Consider the following 16,309-nt stretch of genomic DNA (forward strand, 5'->3'; position numbering starts at 1 on the left):
CAGCAAGGCAACAAAGAGCCCCCAGGAAGTGTCAGTGCGTAACGTCACCACACGTGAAAACAAACGGCTCCTGCTGTTACAATCAAGGAGCAGAGAGGGCCCAGCATAGCCTCCTTCTGTACACAGTGCAGGGAAGGGCCCTCACCTCTCTTAGTTTGGTGGCTTCAGCAGGAACAGAACCCCATCATTTAGTGGCAGATATTCTCTAAGTGGGGGGTTTGTGGTAAGCCATTGGCCATGCTAGAGAAACGAAGGACAGACCACACACAGAGCTTGCATATCCCAGCTAGGTTTGTAAGAATCCACATGGCCCAGTGGGTTGAGAGCCAGCCTTAGGCCTAGTTCTGTCTCTGATGCCCCCGTTGACTCTGTCTCTGAACTAGTCCCTTAACTTTTCCAGGCAAGTCTCTGAGACTGTCAGAAGGGAAATGCTGGGGCTGTAACCCAACGAAACCCTAAGTCTGAGGTAGGATGGACCTTTGTCCTGGCTTCTCTCCGCAGGTCCATCGCACTTCTTGTCTCTGGGTTGCATTAGTTAATTAGAGGCAGCAGCAGTAGCAAAATTGACTTCCCGTTCATATATGGAACAAGATCCATCACTGACATGCATCAGAGCTGTTTTGTTCCCCAGAGATCCCAGGGCAGTCATCAGTGAGAAAGTAACCTCAAATCAATACCCTGGGAAACTCGAAACATTACAGTTAGTGCTCATTTGAAGGAGGTGAAAAAAGGAAAGGAGGGAAGGGTGACTGTCCCATGACTGTCTTTGTTTGCTCCATGGCTTCCATAGCCAGTAACTGGACTCTGCAGGGACTCACTCTTCCCGGTGGCCATCATTTACACAGCTTTTAGCTCATTAGGAGTTTGGGTGAGGGGCGTCATGACTCAAGAAATGAAAAGTTTGCACGTGGCCAAAACAAAAGTGCCATTGGGTTTGTTGTTAGCCTTCATTTTGGGCTTGGTTTTTAAAATTCTGCTATGCCAGTCTCCAGATTGTTAAAGCATGCTATCTATAACATACCTAAATCAAGCATTTATTGAGCACTTAGTACACATCAGGCCCTATGCTCAGTGCTAGAGATAAAAAGAAAATTAAAAAACATGCCCTGCCCTCAGGAGGCATCCGCTCACAGCTTTTGTTCAGAACTTAATATATCAAGGTATCTTCATCTGAGATAGAAGGGGACGAAATGCAGTACAGAGGGCTAGACTAGAGTACCTTGTGACCCTCAGCGCTACCAGGAGAGATGGACGTTAATAAGCTAAGGAACAGGAGAAAAGAGCCACGAGGATTTTTTTGTTTTGTTTTATTTTTTGGAGGGTATTTGGGGTTAAGTAACTTGCCCAAGGTCACACGGCTAGTTTTTGTGTGTGTATTGTGTCTGAGGCGGGATCCGAACTCAGGTCCTCCTGGCTCCAGGGCCAGCACTCTCCTCACCGCGCCACCAAGCTGCCCCCCCCCCCCACGAGGATTTTTAAAAGAGATACTGGAGAAGTGGGAGCACTCCCTCCATTCCAGGGGACTCCAGAATCCCAGGGCTTCAGGTCACAAGGGGGATTGGCCTTTTCAGTCTGTCAATAGTGATTTAGGCTGGGGTTACCAAGAAAGACACCTGGCCAGGTCCTGCCCTCAGGGAGCTTGTGTTCTAACGGGGAAGGCAGCTTCAGAGCTGTCGAAGCTGGGGAGGAGCGAGGGCTCATGGGCAGCAGCTGGGCCAGTGTGGCTAGAGCATGGAACACGTGGCCAAAGAGGGAATTGTCAGAGAACTGGGAAGGGAGAAGCTGCCCCAGGAGAGGGGTTTTAAAAGCTAAGCAGAGCATTGTATTTGTGATCACTGCAGGTGAAAGGAAGCTCCAGGAGTTGAGTGAATGGGGGTGGCATAGTCATCCTGAGGGAAGAAACAATTGGACGTGGCTTAGAGGTGTTGTGGGATATCTGACTAGATGTGGCAATAGGTGGGGCATGAGGGGGGGTGAATGCAGATAAGGAGCCAAGGGTGTCAGCTGGGTCAGCACTAGTACCTGGATAGAACTGGGGGGGGTCGGGGGACTCTTATAGGGAGAAAGTTAAGGAGTTTTGTTTTAGGCACGATCAGATTGAGATGTCTCCAGGATGACCAGTCCAAGAGGCAGTTGGTGCTGCAGGACTAGCACCTGGGAGAGGTTTGGGCTGAATAGATACATCCTAGCAACCATTTCTGGATCACTAGGTCAGATCACATTGAGAGAAAGAGAGGAGGGCTAACCCAGGACAGTATAGGGGTGAAGATGCTGGAGAAAAATCAGGAGAGAGCAATGTCACAGAATCGTGGAGTAGAGACCGTGTCTAGGAGAAGGGGATATCACTGTCAGGCTACAGAGAACTCTAGAAGCATGAGGCCTGAGAACAGGCCTTTGAATTTGGCAATAAAGAGACCATTGGTTCCTTTTTCGGTTAATGATGAGGTCAGAAGCCAGATGCCAAGAGTTTAGAAGTGAGAGAAGAGGAAATGGACATGTGTAGTATAGACTGCTTTTCTCAAGGAGGGTAGCCACAATCGAGAAGGAAGATCTAGGAATATAGTAGGTATGGCCTGATGGGTGAGGCTCCTTGATGTGCGAGGCACTTTGCTAAGGTCTGATCAGCTTACAGCCCTGAGTAGCACATGCTGAGAAACATCCTTATCGAGCCCCTTAACGGCAAGTCCATTAAGTCTGAAGATCTATCCACAGATCCAGTCAGCCTCTCCAGATCACACTGGAGCAGTGCTGGTCCTTTCTTGGCCCAGTTGGAAAGCAGTTCTTCCCTTCCTAGCACTTGGCCCAGCCAAAGTGCTCAGCAAACCTTCCTTGTCTTTAAACCAGAAGCCAAATTTCAGGCAATTGGAGAGCATCCTGGGGAATGACTGCTCTGCCCACAGGTTACTATTGAATTGAATCACTAAGTAAGTAATGATCCCTTCCCACAGTCAAGGAAAGAAAAGGTCTTATTTCAGGAAATGCTGCCAGGCGTGACTCTGGAAGAATGAGTACAGATCTTGAGCTGGAAGGGACCCTTCCGTAGAGGGAGGGCATCCAGTCATCGTTTTACAGATGAGGGAGCTGAAGTCCAGAGGTCAGTAACTTGCCCAAGGTCACACTGGTCAGAAGCATCTGAGATGGTCCTTTGGCCCCAGAGCCAAACTATGATTTTTCCACTGTGCCCCCTCCTCTAGCCCCAGTCACAAATTTCATCCCTTATTACCATGATGGGAGTCATGAAGCAGAACAGCATAGCATATGTCCCTGTCTTTGTCCTGTGTCTCCAAGATGGAGCTGCAAACCCTGTAAGCATGCAGCCAGTGGGGAGAGGATAGGAAAAATCTAAAAGATTTTTCTTCAATTTATTTTTAGTTCAAAATACCCCTCCCCCAACCCATTGAGTAAGCAAAAAAACACCACAGAAAATCCCATTATAAAGATGCATAGTCAGATAGAATGGATCCTCTCCTTAGCCATGGCTTCTTCCTGCCTCCCCCTCCCAGAGAGAGTGAGCTTCAGCTGCATTCAGCCCAAACTTGTGTGAGGAAGTGGGCAGCATGCTTCATCTCGAGGTCTCTGAATTGTGGTGTAAGTGCTGGTTCTGCTCACTTCTCTTCATTGTTTCATACAAGTCTTTCCAAGTTTCTGTGAAATCGTCCCTTCGTTTCTTACAGCACAATAGTACTCCATCACACTCATAGTCCATGATTCTTTCAGCCTTTTCTCAGTTAATAGGTATCCCATTAGTTTTCAGTTCTTTACTACCACAAAAAGAAGTGCTCTCACTATTTCTGTGCAGGTGGCACCTTTTCCTCTTACTTTGATCTCCATGGAGTGTAGACCCAGGGCTGGTATCTCTGGGTTAGAAGAAGAAGGTATAGACAGTTTAATAGACACAGTTCCAAATTACTTTCCGGAATGACTGGGCCAGGCCACAGCTCCACTGACAGCGTCTTGGTATACCTGCTTTCCCCAGTCCCTTCAGCATTTGTCAGTTTCCTTTTTTGCTAAGTTAGCCAGAATGATGAATGATGAAGTGGCCCTTCATCATTTTAATTTGCATTTCTCTATTAGTGATAAGGAGCATTTTTTCATATGACCTTGACAGCTTGTCTTCCTCTAAAAACTGCTATTCATATCCTTTGGCCACATATCATTTGGGGAATGACTCTTATCTTAAATTTGACTTAAGTCTCTATGTATCTTAGAAATGAGACGTTAAAATTTTACCCAGTTTCCCAATTTTTTCATTTCAGCTGCATTGGTTTTGTTTGTGCAAAAGCTTTTTAATTTTATGTAATCAAAATTGTCTGTCTTCCTATGACTCACTGTCTTTTATTTGGTCATGAATTCTTCCCCTTTCCATAGTACCGATAAGTAATTTCTCCCATGTTCCTTTATTTATGTAAATAGTGTTTTGTAATTGTGTTCAGAAAATTTCTATATGTGTTTTAGCAGGTAGACTCCTTAGTGTTTTATACTGTCTGTATTTATTTTCAGTGGAATTTCTCTTTCTGTCTCTTCCTAATGGATTTTGTTGGCAATATATGGAAGTACAGATGAGATTTGTGGGTTTCTTTTATATCCAGCAACTTTGCGAAGTGGTTGGTTATTTTACTTAGTTTTTTAATTGATTCTCTAGAGTTCTCTAAGTAAACCATCATATTATGTATAAAGAGTAATTGTTTTGTTTCTTCTTTGTCTACACTTACTCTTTCCATTTCTAACGTGGAATCATGATGGTGATAACAGAAATCGCCATTTCAGATGAGGGCTGCTCTTGGTTCTAGAGACACAGCACTTAAGCTGTTTGTTCCCAGGCTTTCTAAGGTTTTTGACAGGAATGGGTATTCTGTATTGTCAAAAACATTTTCTGCGTCTGCTGAAATATCCTTCTGTTTTCTTAATGCTGAGTTCCTGGGTGTTGTCCCTTGCCCTTTTTTAATGGCCAAAGCGCTGGGCCTGGGGTCCAAAGCCCTGGGATCCCCCCCACATGAGCAGCGTCCAGCCTTAGTTTCCTCATCTGTTAAATAGGAATCCGTGGGATCAGAAGGGACCGAGGGCTGATTAATCCAGTTTCTCTCTACACAGGTGGGCATCCCACCCTATCTGACTCCTTACACAGCCTGTTTCAGGTTCTGTGTAGGTCCTGAAGCCTTGATGAGCCGAGCTCTGCTCCCAGCTTGGCCCCCGGTGTCTGCTGGGTCCCTGTGTTTCACATCATGGCTCACTCTTGGGTCTGGTCATCTGCTTCCACCTCAGGATTTTCCTGCTGGAGTGCAGCGTGAGGGAAGTGCGAGTAGCCGTTGCCACAATCCTGGAGAAGACCCTTGACAGCGCCTTGTTCTACCAGGACAAGGTCAGTATCACTGCTCAGATGGGGCGCTTTAGCCCTCCCATGTTCTGTGTGAGAAAGGAGCTTACAGGAAGAGGCCAGTTACCCATAATTCATAGTGTGCCTTTCCTTGGATGACCTGACTTGGTCGAGATTGCCAAGCGTGGAAGGCCTCCAACCCATTGTCCTTTTCCTTCCCCAGAGCAGTGTCCTGCAGGCCTGGGGGGCTTCAACCCCTTTGGACTCGTTTGGTGCAGCCCTCCATAGTGGCCCTGATTTTCTGAACTGACCCTGAATCAGGGAGCTAACCCTGCTTCTCTTTTTTCTCCTATCAACCCCTCCTCCATTGTCTTCAAAAGGGGGAAAACCCTTGCATTGATCCAGTGCTGATGACCCAAAACTCACTTTTGCTTCCTGAATTTTCTTTTCACTCTGTTCTCAGCAACTGCTCCACAACGTCAAGTTCTAGTGAAATAAATTAGACTAATTTTGACTTGAAGAGTTTTATTTCATTCAAAACACACATTCCTAGCAAATAGATTACTTCCTTGCCAGGTTTGCTATCTCAAATAACAGCTGACAACACCACATGGAAAACTTTGAAAACTATGCCAATTTGCTCCTGTGGATGTGTCCCTGAAGTCTGGCCCACCGGTGTTCAGGAGCTGGCACTGAGGAGAGTTAGGGAGGCAGCAGCCCTCCATTCTTACTGGGGGCCAGGCACTCTGCTAAATCTAGGGGTTCAGAGAGAAGTGGCAGGAGCCACCAAAGTAGGCCATTGCCTCCATTCTCAAGGGGAGTACGTTCTGATGGCGGCCGGGACAAGTTAAGGTTGTACCTATCCAAGACGCTGCAGAGTATGGGCAGGTCACCTGGCCAGGGTCGGTCCTGACATTGCGGTTTCCTCTAGGGGAGCCTCTGGGGTTGGCCCTAAGGTTCCTGAGAAACACCCTCAAGAAGGTGAATTGCAGGCTCCAAGTTAACACTCCAGAATTTACTCGGTCTCCCCAAGGTCCTTCAGATCCCAACATCCCCCTGTAGGCTGGAATAGGACCCTCTAGTAGCCTAAGGTTTGTGGGGAGGACGAGGAAAGGCATGAGCAAAAAGCCATTTGTCCTGTTAAGCTCTATTTTGTGTTGGTCTTTTTACGTGTCTTTCTTCACCACGGTGGAAACGGTTCCTCTTGCCCCCTCCTCATCGTTTCTAATAGGTGGTTGCAGAAGGCTGTGGATGTGCCAGATTTTAGTCAGTCCTGTTTGAGGCAGACTGGGTGGGATGATTACAGAAATCTTGTTCTAAAGTCGCTGGGAAAGAAATGCGCAGGGCCAGATAGCATCCTGTCCCGAGGTCCCCCAGTGGAGGAACAGGGTGTCCGTGGACGCCATCCTCTCAGTCCGTGGGTCACAGACCTGTCTAGACAGCAGTGGGAGGAGGGGCAGCTGAGGCAACCTGATAACCCAGATGGTCTCTAAACAAACAAAATGTCTCTCAAAGCTTTCCATGAGGCGTCAGCGAGCTCTCAAGTAAGTCACAGTCGAGTCGACGTCCCCCTTGTCATTCTGTCAGGCTGTCACGCTCCCTTCGCTCCATTGGCTTGGTCTCCAGCCCCTCTGCCTGTGTCTGTGTTTTGGTTCTCTGCATCTGTGACTATGTGAAGAGCAGGCTAGTGGAGGGAGGGGTGCAGACCAGTGTCTTCCAAAAAGCTCTGAAAGAAGGGCTAGCGAGAGAAAATCCATCATGGAGCCCGCTGTGGCAGCGCACAGGAAAAGTACGTTCTTGACCTCGAACTCTCGGACCTTGCATTTAAAGTTCTACGATGATTGCCTCGGAGGGTAAACTGGCAGTTTTATATTTGTGACTATCAAAAAGACTTCCATCTGAATCTGAACCCAAATTAAATTAACCAGATCCCTTGCTCTCATGTTGGTTTTTTTTATTAAGTTTATTGCAAATGTCTGTTTCCTGCCTTAATGGAATTCTGTCTTTATGCTGACCAGCTCAAAAGCCTTCACCAGTTGTTGGAAGTGCTGCTCGCCCTGTTGGATAAAGATGTCCCAGAGAACTGTAAAAACTGTGCTCAGTACTTTTTCCTGTTCAACACCTTTGTGCAGAAGGTAAAGGATTCGTACGGCTAACAGCTTCTGTTTGCGGTTGGGAGTCACTAGGTGGTGGGTCTAGGGCATTCTCATTGTGCTGAGAAAACACAGGAGCTCGGCCCATCAGGCTTTGTCCCAAAAATGACCACGTAGAGAATGCCGAGCTTAAAAAGATTCCAGTACAGGGAAGAGAAAGGATGAAATGGTGTTCATTTGAGTAACGAGAGTCTGCATGACAGTTCACTTGCTAATTGTGTGTTAGCAGCAGCCAGAGAGTAATCACAACATGGAAAAGATTTAACACACGCTCCATGAAAAGGATTTGTTGAGGTTGTTTCTCATTTGAATCTGTGTTTATTAAAATGAATTCTTTGTTAGAAAAGGAGCATTAATTTGCCATTCTCAATCTCCTTCTTAGCAAGGTGTAAGGGCTAGCGATCTTCTTTTGAGACATTCTGCTCTACGGCACATGATCAACTTTCTCCTGGGACCCAATCGGCAAAACAATCAGGTAACGGCCTCTGCCTCTGTTGCTAGTGAGAGACTGAGCAGCTGCTTCTTTAGGGCACACTGGACTGAGGATCAGATGGACACGGGGGTGCGTCTAGTCTGGCCTCTGCCCCCACCTGGACAGCAGGCATCCAGCCTCGGGGGCTTGCCCCGGTTCTGCTCCTCCAGCAGGCCCACCCTGGTGTGATCTCAGCTCCATCCCTTCACCATTCCAGTCACTGATCAGGGGCCTGGTTTTCCACATGAGGTCTGACAAGTGCAGAGTAAAGAGGGACCATTTCCTTCCTGTTCCTGGACGCTGCCCCATGTCATGCACTCACAAGGTGGCCGAGACTTTCCCAGCCACCACATCCTGTGCTGCCTCTTGGGTTTGTGAGGCTGCCCACAGAAACCCCCATATCTTTTTAGGAGAGCCAAGATTTGGCATTGATCCCAGTTAAATTGCACTTTATTCATTTAGCCTGAAGGCCTCTCCTGTCAGAGCCTTCTGAGTGCTGTCATTCGGTGGGTCAGCTGTCCCCCCAGTGTGGTGCCATCTGTAAGTGTGATGATGCCCACATCATTGATAAAAAAGCTTCCACAGCACAGAAGGCTGGGTTCTCCCCTGGAGACCCCTCACCAAGATGACACTCAGTTTTGAACCAGAGTTCTATCAGACTATATTATTGTTTAATTTGTTTCTTTCCATCTTTGCATAGGAATATTATGAGTTACTTTATGAAAAGCTTTGTTAAAATATAGGTAAATTATGTTGACATTATTCTCATCATCTACCAGTTAAATAACCCTATCAGAAAAGGAAACAGCTGGTTCACAGAAAGGACTGTTTGACGCCCGGTATGGCCTGTGTGGCCTCTTCACATCCCCTCTGCCCTCTGCAGAGCCATCAGTGGCTTTCAGCCCCCCAGGCCTCATGGAGCCTGGGAGCACGATTCTCTCGCTCCTCATGTGTGTTGCAGAAACTTGGGGTATTTGTGTGTGGACGTTTCTTGGAATTGTCTGGATGTTGCCACTTCCGGTCTTTGCCCTTTTGGTAGCTTAGCTCCAGTGGGCTATAACTTTGGGGCCACATGCAGGCAGTTTTTACTTTCCTTACCTTAATAGCTTAAAGTTGTTTGATTAGATTTAAGGGCACTGAGCAAATGCCATTTTATGAGGTTTTATTAGGGGCCCCCAGATGGGCCTGTGTTCTTCTCTGTGCCATTGTCATTCAGGGGGTGCCGTTCCCTTCTCTGTTGACAGCGCTCCCAGTTCCCATTCTGCCATTTCCATGAAGCCCTCCTAGCTTTTGCTCTTCATTAGAAAGTACCTCTTTGCACTTTTTTGTGTCCCCATGATCTGTGTGCCTGAGCCTGTGAGCCTCATTAGGACAGGGCTCCATCTTCTGTCTCTGCAGAGCCTGGCTGAGGCCTCTGCACGTGGGTTAAAGATGGGCAGGGGCCCTGGAGCCGTGATCACACTAGGAACTGCCCCCAGATGCGGTCAGTGGCTCGTCGCCTCTCTTAATCAGACCTTGTTTGCTGAGCGTCGAATCTCCACTTTCATGTGCACTGATTTGCCTTTCATCATTTGTCAGCAGATTCGCCGATGGAGCTCAGCCCAAGCGCGGGAGTTTGGATTCCTTCACAACACAGTGGCGTTGCTGGTTTTGCACTCAGATGTCTCATCACAGAGGAATGTCGGTAAGAGCTGTCTTCACCACTTGTGGCACCAGGTAGACTCCCTGGGCCACTGTTGTCCTGTCCCAGGTCCTCTGGCTACAAATTCAGACACTGTCACAGGATGCTTCAGACGCACAAGTCCCCTCATAGTACCTGGAGGGCTGCCGTCCCCTTGGCTTGGAGCGTGTTTTCCTAACCATTTGTAAGAGTCTGGGTTTAGGCAAGGAATCCGCACCTGGCCTCACAGAGCCTTTTTCTCATCCTTCAAATCTAGGGTGTGGACTAGACGCCTCCCAGGGTTGATCTGGAAATGTTCTGGGCTGGTTCCAATGTCCTTTCCTGCCTTTTTCCACACTTGCTTACTAGTTCTTGCCAGACTGGAATTCTCTGCTCCCAAGACCGTTGCGCTCTTTTTCCCACTGGCCCACGTCACGTGCCTCTCAGTATCCGTCCTTGCTCTGGCACACCCTGCCTGCACTGGCCTCCTTTGGTCCCTCCCGGATTCTGCCCCGAGTCCGAGTCAGAGCTGGCTTATGCGCTTGTTTGTTCCCGCCCTGCCCCCGCCGTCACTGGAAGAGCCTAGGCTGGCGGAGGCCAGAGCCCGTGTTGTTTGTCATCCCTGTGTGTGCACCGCTCTGTGCTTGGTGCCTCGTACATAATAGGCTCTTAGTAAATGTGTGTTATATTGAACAACCATTTATGCAGTGCCTGTTATGTACAAGGCACCTTTTGGTCATGTGGCTGAGTGAGATTAAACCATTTCTCACATCACAAGGTCAGTTCACACCCATTTTATACAAGTGCATTCCATGAAACAACACCCAGATCATGTGTTTTACTTGTTTTCCTTCTGCAGCCCCTGGCACGTACAGACAGCGGCCTCCCATCAGCACCGTGTCTTCCGGCCCCCTGCTGGCCCTCCACGAGGAAGTGGAGTCCTTGCTCTTCCTGTCTGAAGGGAAGCCGTACCTGCTGGAGGTGACCTTCCTCTCCCCACGGTTTCTAGCAGTCTGCTCGCTGTTGTTTGCATGTGGTGCCCTCACAACTGAACACTTGTGTCGGGAGGAGGGAGGACTGGCCTTCATGTGGATTCTCCCCATTTTGCCAATTGGAAAGAAGTCCTTTATTAGTGACAGGGGAGTGTGGATGAGGAGAGTTCTGTGCACGATGAGGAGAGTTATGTGGACCTGCCACGATTACAGCTCTTCCTGGAGAGCTCGCTTCTTCTGTTCCCTTCTACTGGCCCAGCTTGTTTGTCACATTCACAACAGTGAAGCCTAGTAACCTATTAAGTCTCAAATTTAGATCGTTTAGATTAGGAGTTTTTAATATGATTGATCCTGCGGCACCTTCATTCATTTATTTGTTTTTAAGTTAGAGAACCTCAAATGAGCAGTGACGTTTTTGAGAGAATATTTACTGGCCCTTGTTGGAAATGTGCCTTTCTTTGGGTGGTGGAAGCCTTTGTGTAGTTTGTTCCCTGGCTTGGTCTCTGATTCTTCAGAACAATTTCTCTGCTAAGATCAGAGTAGGGAGAGAGTGGAAGGACCTAAATTCAGATCTAGTGACCCCAGACAAGCATAAAATACAGCATTCATTGGCTTCACAATACATCAGGGAGAAGTGCTGTGTAGGAGCCTGTTACACATGTCTGGAACTCTAGGATTCCTGGGGGGTCGTTGGGAAGACTTGGGGTTAGGTCACGTTGTTTTGGGGTCATCTTCTTGGGTCTTGGGGCACAGGAATAGAACCTTCAGGTGGGGACCTCAGTGTAGTAGCATGATCAGGCTGGGTCATCAAGCAGTAACTCAGAGCTATGCTCCAGGATTACAGATACAAGCAGAAAGATGGTAGGAGAATGAGCTCCTATTCTGATGGGGAAGCTGGAGGGTGAAGGTGCCTGGCCCCAGGGCTCTGTGGAGGAAGGGAGGCCCCGGAAAGCGGGGCTGGCTTCGTTTTGGTTCCTGCTAGGCTCCTTGGTGAGGCACCCTCAGCAGCCGTTTCCTCTGTAAATTAATTAAGGTGCCTGCCTCCCTTATTTGGGAGCTGAAGGTGAAACACTTGAGTCATAACCTGAGTCGTGGTAGGCACCTTGCCATAATCCTTTTTGTAGACTCCTGATCTGGAGGCTAAATGGACCTTTCTTCACTAATTCACATTTTTGTCACACGATGCACACAACATTGTCTTCCTCGGGTCTCCCTGGCCTCCTGTGAGCAGTCTTGGACGAGGCAGGTGACAGGGTCTTCCAGGGCTGCTGCTTTCTTTCCCTTTGGGTGTTGGGTTGCATCATCTTCCTTTTTATTTCTCATTTCTTACTTTGACAAAGTAATAGTTACTAACAACGATTCCACGTTGAGGCACAGATTTCCTCAGAAACAAGGGATGTTTTAAGCTGGGCTCTGGGAGGAAGCTGGCCACCCTACTGTGTCAGCTGGAGATAGCCAGCCTGCTTCCAAGATGTCTGTCCCAGGACTGCAGTGAGCAGCAGGAACCATTAACCACCCCGTGGGTACTGATCCCTCCCCTCTCTTCCCCACGTCTGTCCCCCCAGGTCATATTTGCCTTGCGGGAGCTGACAGGCTCACTTCTGGCTCTCATGGAGATGGTGGTTTACTGCTGTTTCTGTAACGAGCATTTCTCCTTCACCATGCTGCATTTCATCAAGGTAAGAGCACTGAGTGAGCTGTGGGGGAGTCTGTGGGCCGTGGTGGGGCTGCGCGGCTCCCGCAGTGTACCTCCATGCCTGTGGGAGGACACAGGATCGCTCCCCATGCTCCCCGAGTCAGAACAGTGCCTTTCTTCCTGGAGAAGTAAGGGGGTGTGTGTGGAGATGTTGATGAGCATACAGGGGTGCTCTCAGAGCCCTGCTGGTGCTGGAATGGCTCTGTGCTGAAGGGTGATTCATTTCTCGCCCTCTCTGTTTGCACATAGAGCCAACTGGAAACCGCTCCTCCCCACGAATTGAAGAACACATTCCAGCTGCTCCACGAGATCCTGGTAGGTAGTGACCTTCTGCTGCTTGGTGCTCAGAGCTCAGTGTTAGAGAACGGTGGCAGCCAGGCAGACGCTGCTCTGGGGCCCGTGGTCCTCAGGGACAGCCCCAGGTCATTAGCCAGTGAGCGAGGCCTCCCGAGTCCTAATCCCGGGCCTTCTCCAGCCGCCACACCTCTGCTGCCTGTGCGCTTGGCCATGACTTCCCTTGCCTGATTTCTCCTTCGGGTTTGGGGCCCACATGTGCTTTCTTCTTTCACTTTGCTAAAATCACATCTTGGAAACTGGTTTGCCAGCTTGTGTGCCGGCGTCATCTCTGCTATGATGGCGGGGCGGTATTCTCTCCCTCTTATTCGTAGACAGTCTTAGGGGGCAGGAGACGTAGATCGTCCTCTTTACACTCATACCATTTGTGTGCCCTTGTGCATCAGAGGGCCAAGAGTGACAGCCAGAAACCAGTGTCCCTTCCCTCCACTGCTGTGAATGCTGTGGCAGGGCAAGCTTGGCTTGCAGTAGTCCTGCTTCCCCCTTCTTCTAGGCTTTAGGGCTCCAGCTGTATTAAAGAGGCAAGATCGTTCTTAAAATGACGGTCTTCCTAGATTTTTTGGCCTCCACACTATACTCTACAAAAAGAACTAATGTGATCACAGGGCAGGTGGCACCACGGCTAAAGGACCGGGCAGCGTGGGGAGTGAGGCTTCCTGGCCAAGGACTCACTGGGCATGTCCTCAGGCTCCGGCGGCCCTCAAGAGCATCGCTGTTAGTGCGCAGACCAGACTCCCACACCTTGACTTCCCGCTATGCCCATAAAATGGCTTTTGGTCTTAGACGGTGTTATTGGAAAGACAGTATGAGGGAAGTTATGTGTGCAAACAATGAGCCAGATCTAATAGGATTCATCCAAAGTGTGTTCTTGGGTTCAGAAAGTCCATGGCTTCAGGACAGATTCGGGAGGGGCTTCTAGTGGATCACAGGCTCCATATAGGCACAATAGTGTGCCATTATACGATTGTGTTAGCTTGGTCTTTGGCTATATTAAGGGAGGCCTAATGGGCAGAAGGAAGGAGATGGGTCACTGTTGAATGTCACGTCTGGTTCTTGGCACCACTTTTAGGAACATATCCAGAAGAAGCTGACTGGCCTGGGAATGTTTAGTGTGGAAGGGAAGACTTTGGGTCAGATTTGATAGTTGTCTTCTCAGCATTTGAAAGGGCTGCCAGCTAGGAAAGAGAATTGGTCTGCTCGGGTCGGAGAGGAGAGCAGGCAGAGGCAGATGTTGGCTCGAGACGTGAGCCTTCCTCCTCCAGCTGCTGTAGGAAAGGTTGCTGTTGAAGTTGCATGTGACACAGTAAATGAATGAGCACCTCCCAGCTCAGCACCACGGGCAGGGCCAGCATGGCCACCGTCCTGGAGATCACACCCCAGTCACACTGCATGAAGGAGCCTGAGCAGCACAGTGGGAACCTGCCCCTTCCCACTTGCACCATTGAAGAGGGGCCCAAGGGGCAGAGCAAAGACCAGGGAGTGGGCAGTGCCACGAAGGACAGAGCCATTAAATCAGTTCAGCAAGCACACAGGGCTTTGCCCTCTGCCGAGGGTCCTATGGGTTAGGAAGCTTTTGTTCATTTGCAGTTTAAGTTCCATAACAAATTACTTTCCCTGTCTCTGCCTCAGTTTCATCTTGTGTCAAAGGAAGAGGTTGGACTATACACTTACTGAGATTCCTTCTGGTTCTGATACTAGATGAGTCCTGTATTTTTGTGGTTTAGTTGCTTCAGAAACCAAGGGGAGTTGTTAGCCATGTGCCAAATGGGTGGGACTTGAACTCTTTCTTCCAGGGACTTTCCCCAAGCCTCACCCTATGTTCCTTTCTCTTTCCAGGTCATTGAAGACCCTCTTCAAGTAGAACGGGTCAAATTTGCTTTTGAGACGGAGAATGGCCTAGTAGGCAAGTGGCCCCAGCTCTGTGAAAAGGGTGTCTTGGGCAGTCACACTGGTGTGTCAAAAGATGTCAAACTCAGTCTTTTCTGCCCCTTTCTCATTTATCTCAAGAACCTTCCAGCCAGGGGAATGAAACTCAGAGAAGGCCACTAAGAACACCCCAGATAGTTTTTTCATAAAGTAAATAACCTTCCACCAAAACATCCACATAAACAAAAAACCATGTCTACAGCCGGAGAGCTGGCCTCTGATCCCAGTTTCCAGGCTGTTCTTTGGAGCCACATTGCTTGAGGGAATTTCCAGAGCAAAGAAATTATTGACCCGTGAACTATTCTGTGGTTTGTTTTGTTTTTAAAGGGTTCAGAGATTTATGCTGATGTTTTCTAGGCTGCCATTTGCACATCCACTCTTCATTTTGCATCCTTCACATTTGGTTGCTGTTATTTTTTAATGTTATCATTGTATATGTTGTAAGTCTGTTTTTTTTCCCATCTCTGTCATTTGCTGTGCCTTCCTGTATTTCTTTGGACAGAGCTTTGCAAACCTCAAAGCACTTCATACATATCAGTCTTCCTTATCTCTCACGCTGTCAGCGCATTAAGGGGTGAGACAGGCTCCCTCAGATCATGGCCTGGCCAGAGCCTGGTCGAGGAGTCCTCAGCAGGAGGCCACGTCCTCCAGAGGTTCCCTGCTCTCCTGTCCTCCTGGGGCTGCTGCCAGTTCTCATCTCATGCTTTGTTCATCCTCTCCCCACCTAGTTCAACAGGCAGTAGGCTAGACCAGGCCCAACATCATGCTATGGAAGGTAAAGGTCCATCAGTGTTTTTGTAGCAGTAGGCCTTTCCCTTTTAATGGCATCTTTAGGATATTGTTCTAGCCCGGGGGTGGGGAGCCTGTGGCCATCTAGGTACCCATCCTTTTATGGGGATTTGTTCTGTGAAGTTTGGATTCATGAGCCAGAGGGCTGCACCCGAGGACCTAAAGGGCCACATGTGGCCTCGGGCCTGAGGCTCCCCACCCCTGCACTAGTGTGAGTATGCAGTATGCCCTCCTACCTTGAGTGCGCCAGGACAGCTGAGGGAGGTCTTACTGCCAAAACTTGGTTGGAGGTATCTGTGCCTTCTTGCTTTGAATCTCGCCCCCTCCTCAGGTAGGAAGGTATCTGGCCACTCTCACTACCCTTGAAAATAAAATTCTTTCACTTGGTTTATAACAGGGAGTAGTGAAATCTGTTACTGATTTAAAAGCTTTACCTTCTAAATTAAAGCTTCATTTTTAGACAGATCGTAGAAAAATTCCTATTTTAAAAAATAGGACAAGTTTTCAGATCCAACTCCCCTCCATCCATTTTACATGAAGTGCTTGGAGCTGGGCCATACGTTTCCCAAGGCTCAGGTCCCTTTCTTGCCCTCAGGGCTTTGCCTACCACTGAGGGTCTTGCTGTGCCCCTGGCCCTCTTGGGGACCAGTGCTGGAGGCTTATGGTTGCCCTGTTCCCAGCATTAGGACAGAGGGGACGGTTTGGGGCCAGGGATGCTGGCCATATGAATGCAACCCGACTTTATTATTATTATTTTTTTGCCTTTTTGGAGGGCAATTGGGGTTAAGTAACTTGTCTGAGGTTACACAGCTAGTTTTTTTTTGTGTGGGAAGTGTCTGAGGCCAGAACCGAACTCGGGTCCTCCTGACTCAAGGGCCGATGCTTTATTCACTGCACCACCTAGCCGCCCCCAGCAACCTGACTTTTTAAACACATTTTTTCTTTTATTTCTT

At 48.7% G+C, this 16,309-nt stretch overlaps 1 protein-coding gene across 1 annotated transcript in view; it reads left to right on the forward strand.

Moving 5' to 3' along the window:
• LOC138164941 (ubiquitin carboxyl-terminal hydrolase 24) overlaps window positions 1–16,309 on the forward strand; it is a 151,523-nt gene that overhangs the window by 128,950 nt on the left and 6,264 nt on the right. Inside the window, exons 56-63 of the mRNA XM_069092923.1 lie at window positions 5,263–5,359; window positions 7,333–7,449; window positions 7,850–7,942; window positions 9,521–9,623; window positions 10,459–10,580; window positions 12,157–12,270; window positions 12,537–12,602; window positions 14,478–14,544. Coding sequence (XP_068949024.1) covers window positions 5,263–5,359; window positions 7,333–7,449; window positions 7,850–7,942; window positions 9,521–9,623; window positions 10,459–10,580; window positions 12,157–12,270; window positions 12,537–12,602; window positions 14,478–14,544 — 779 coding nt within the window. The remainder of the gene's footprint in view (window positions 1–5,262; window positions 5,360–7,332; window positions 7,450–7,849; window positions 7,943–9,520; window positions 9,624–10,458; window positions 10,581–12,156; window positions 12,271–12,536; window positions 12,603–14,477; window positions 14,545–16,309) is intronic.

This window comes from Petaurus breviceps, unplaced genomic scaffold (assembly GCF_028583685.1).
Source record: "Petaurus breviceps papuanus isolate PSGF00001 unplaced genomic scaffold, PetGlider_PUasm1.0 207, whole genome shotgun sequence".
NCBI lineage: Eukaryota > Metazoa > Chordata > Mammalia > Diprotodontia > Petauridae > Petaurus > Petaurus breviceps.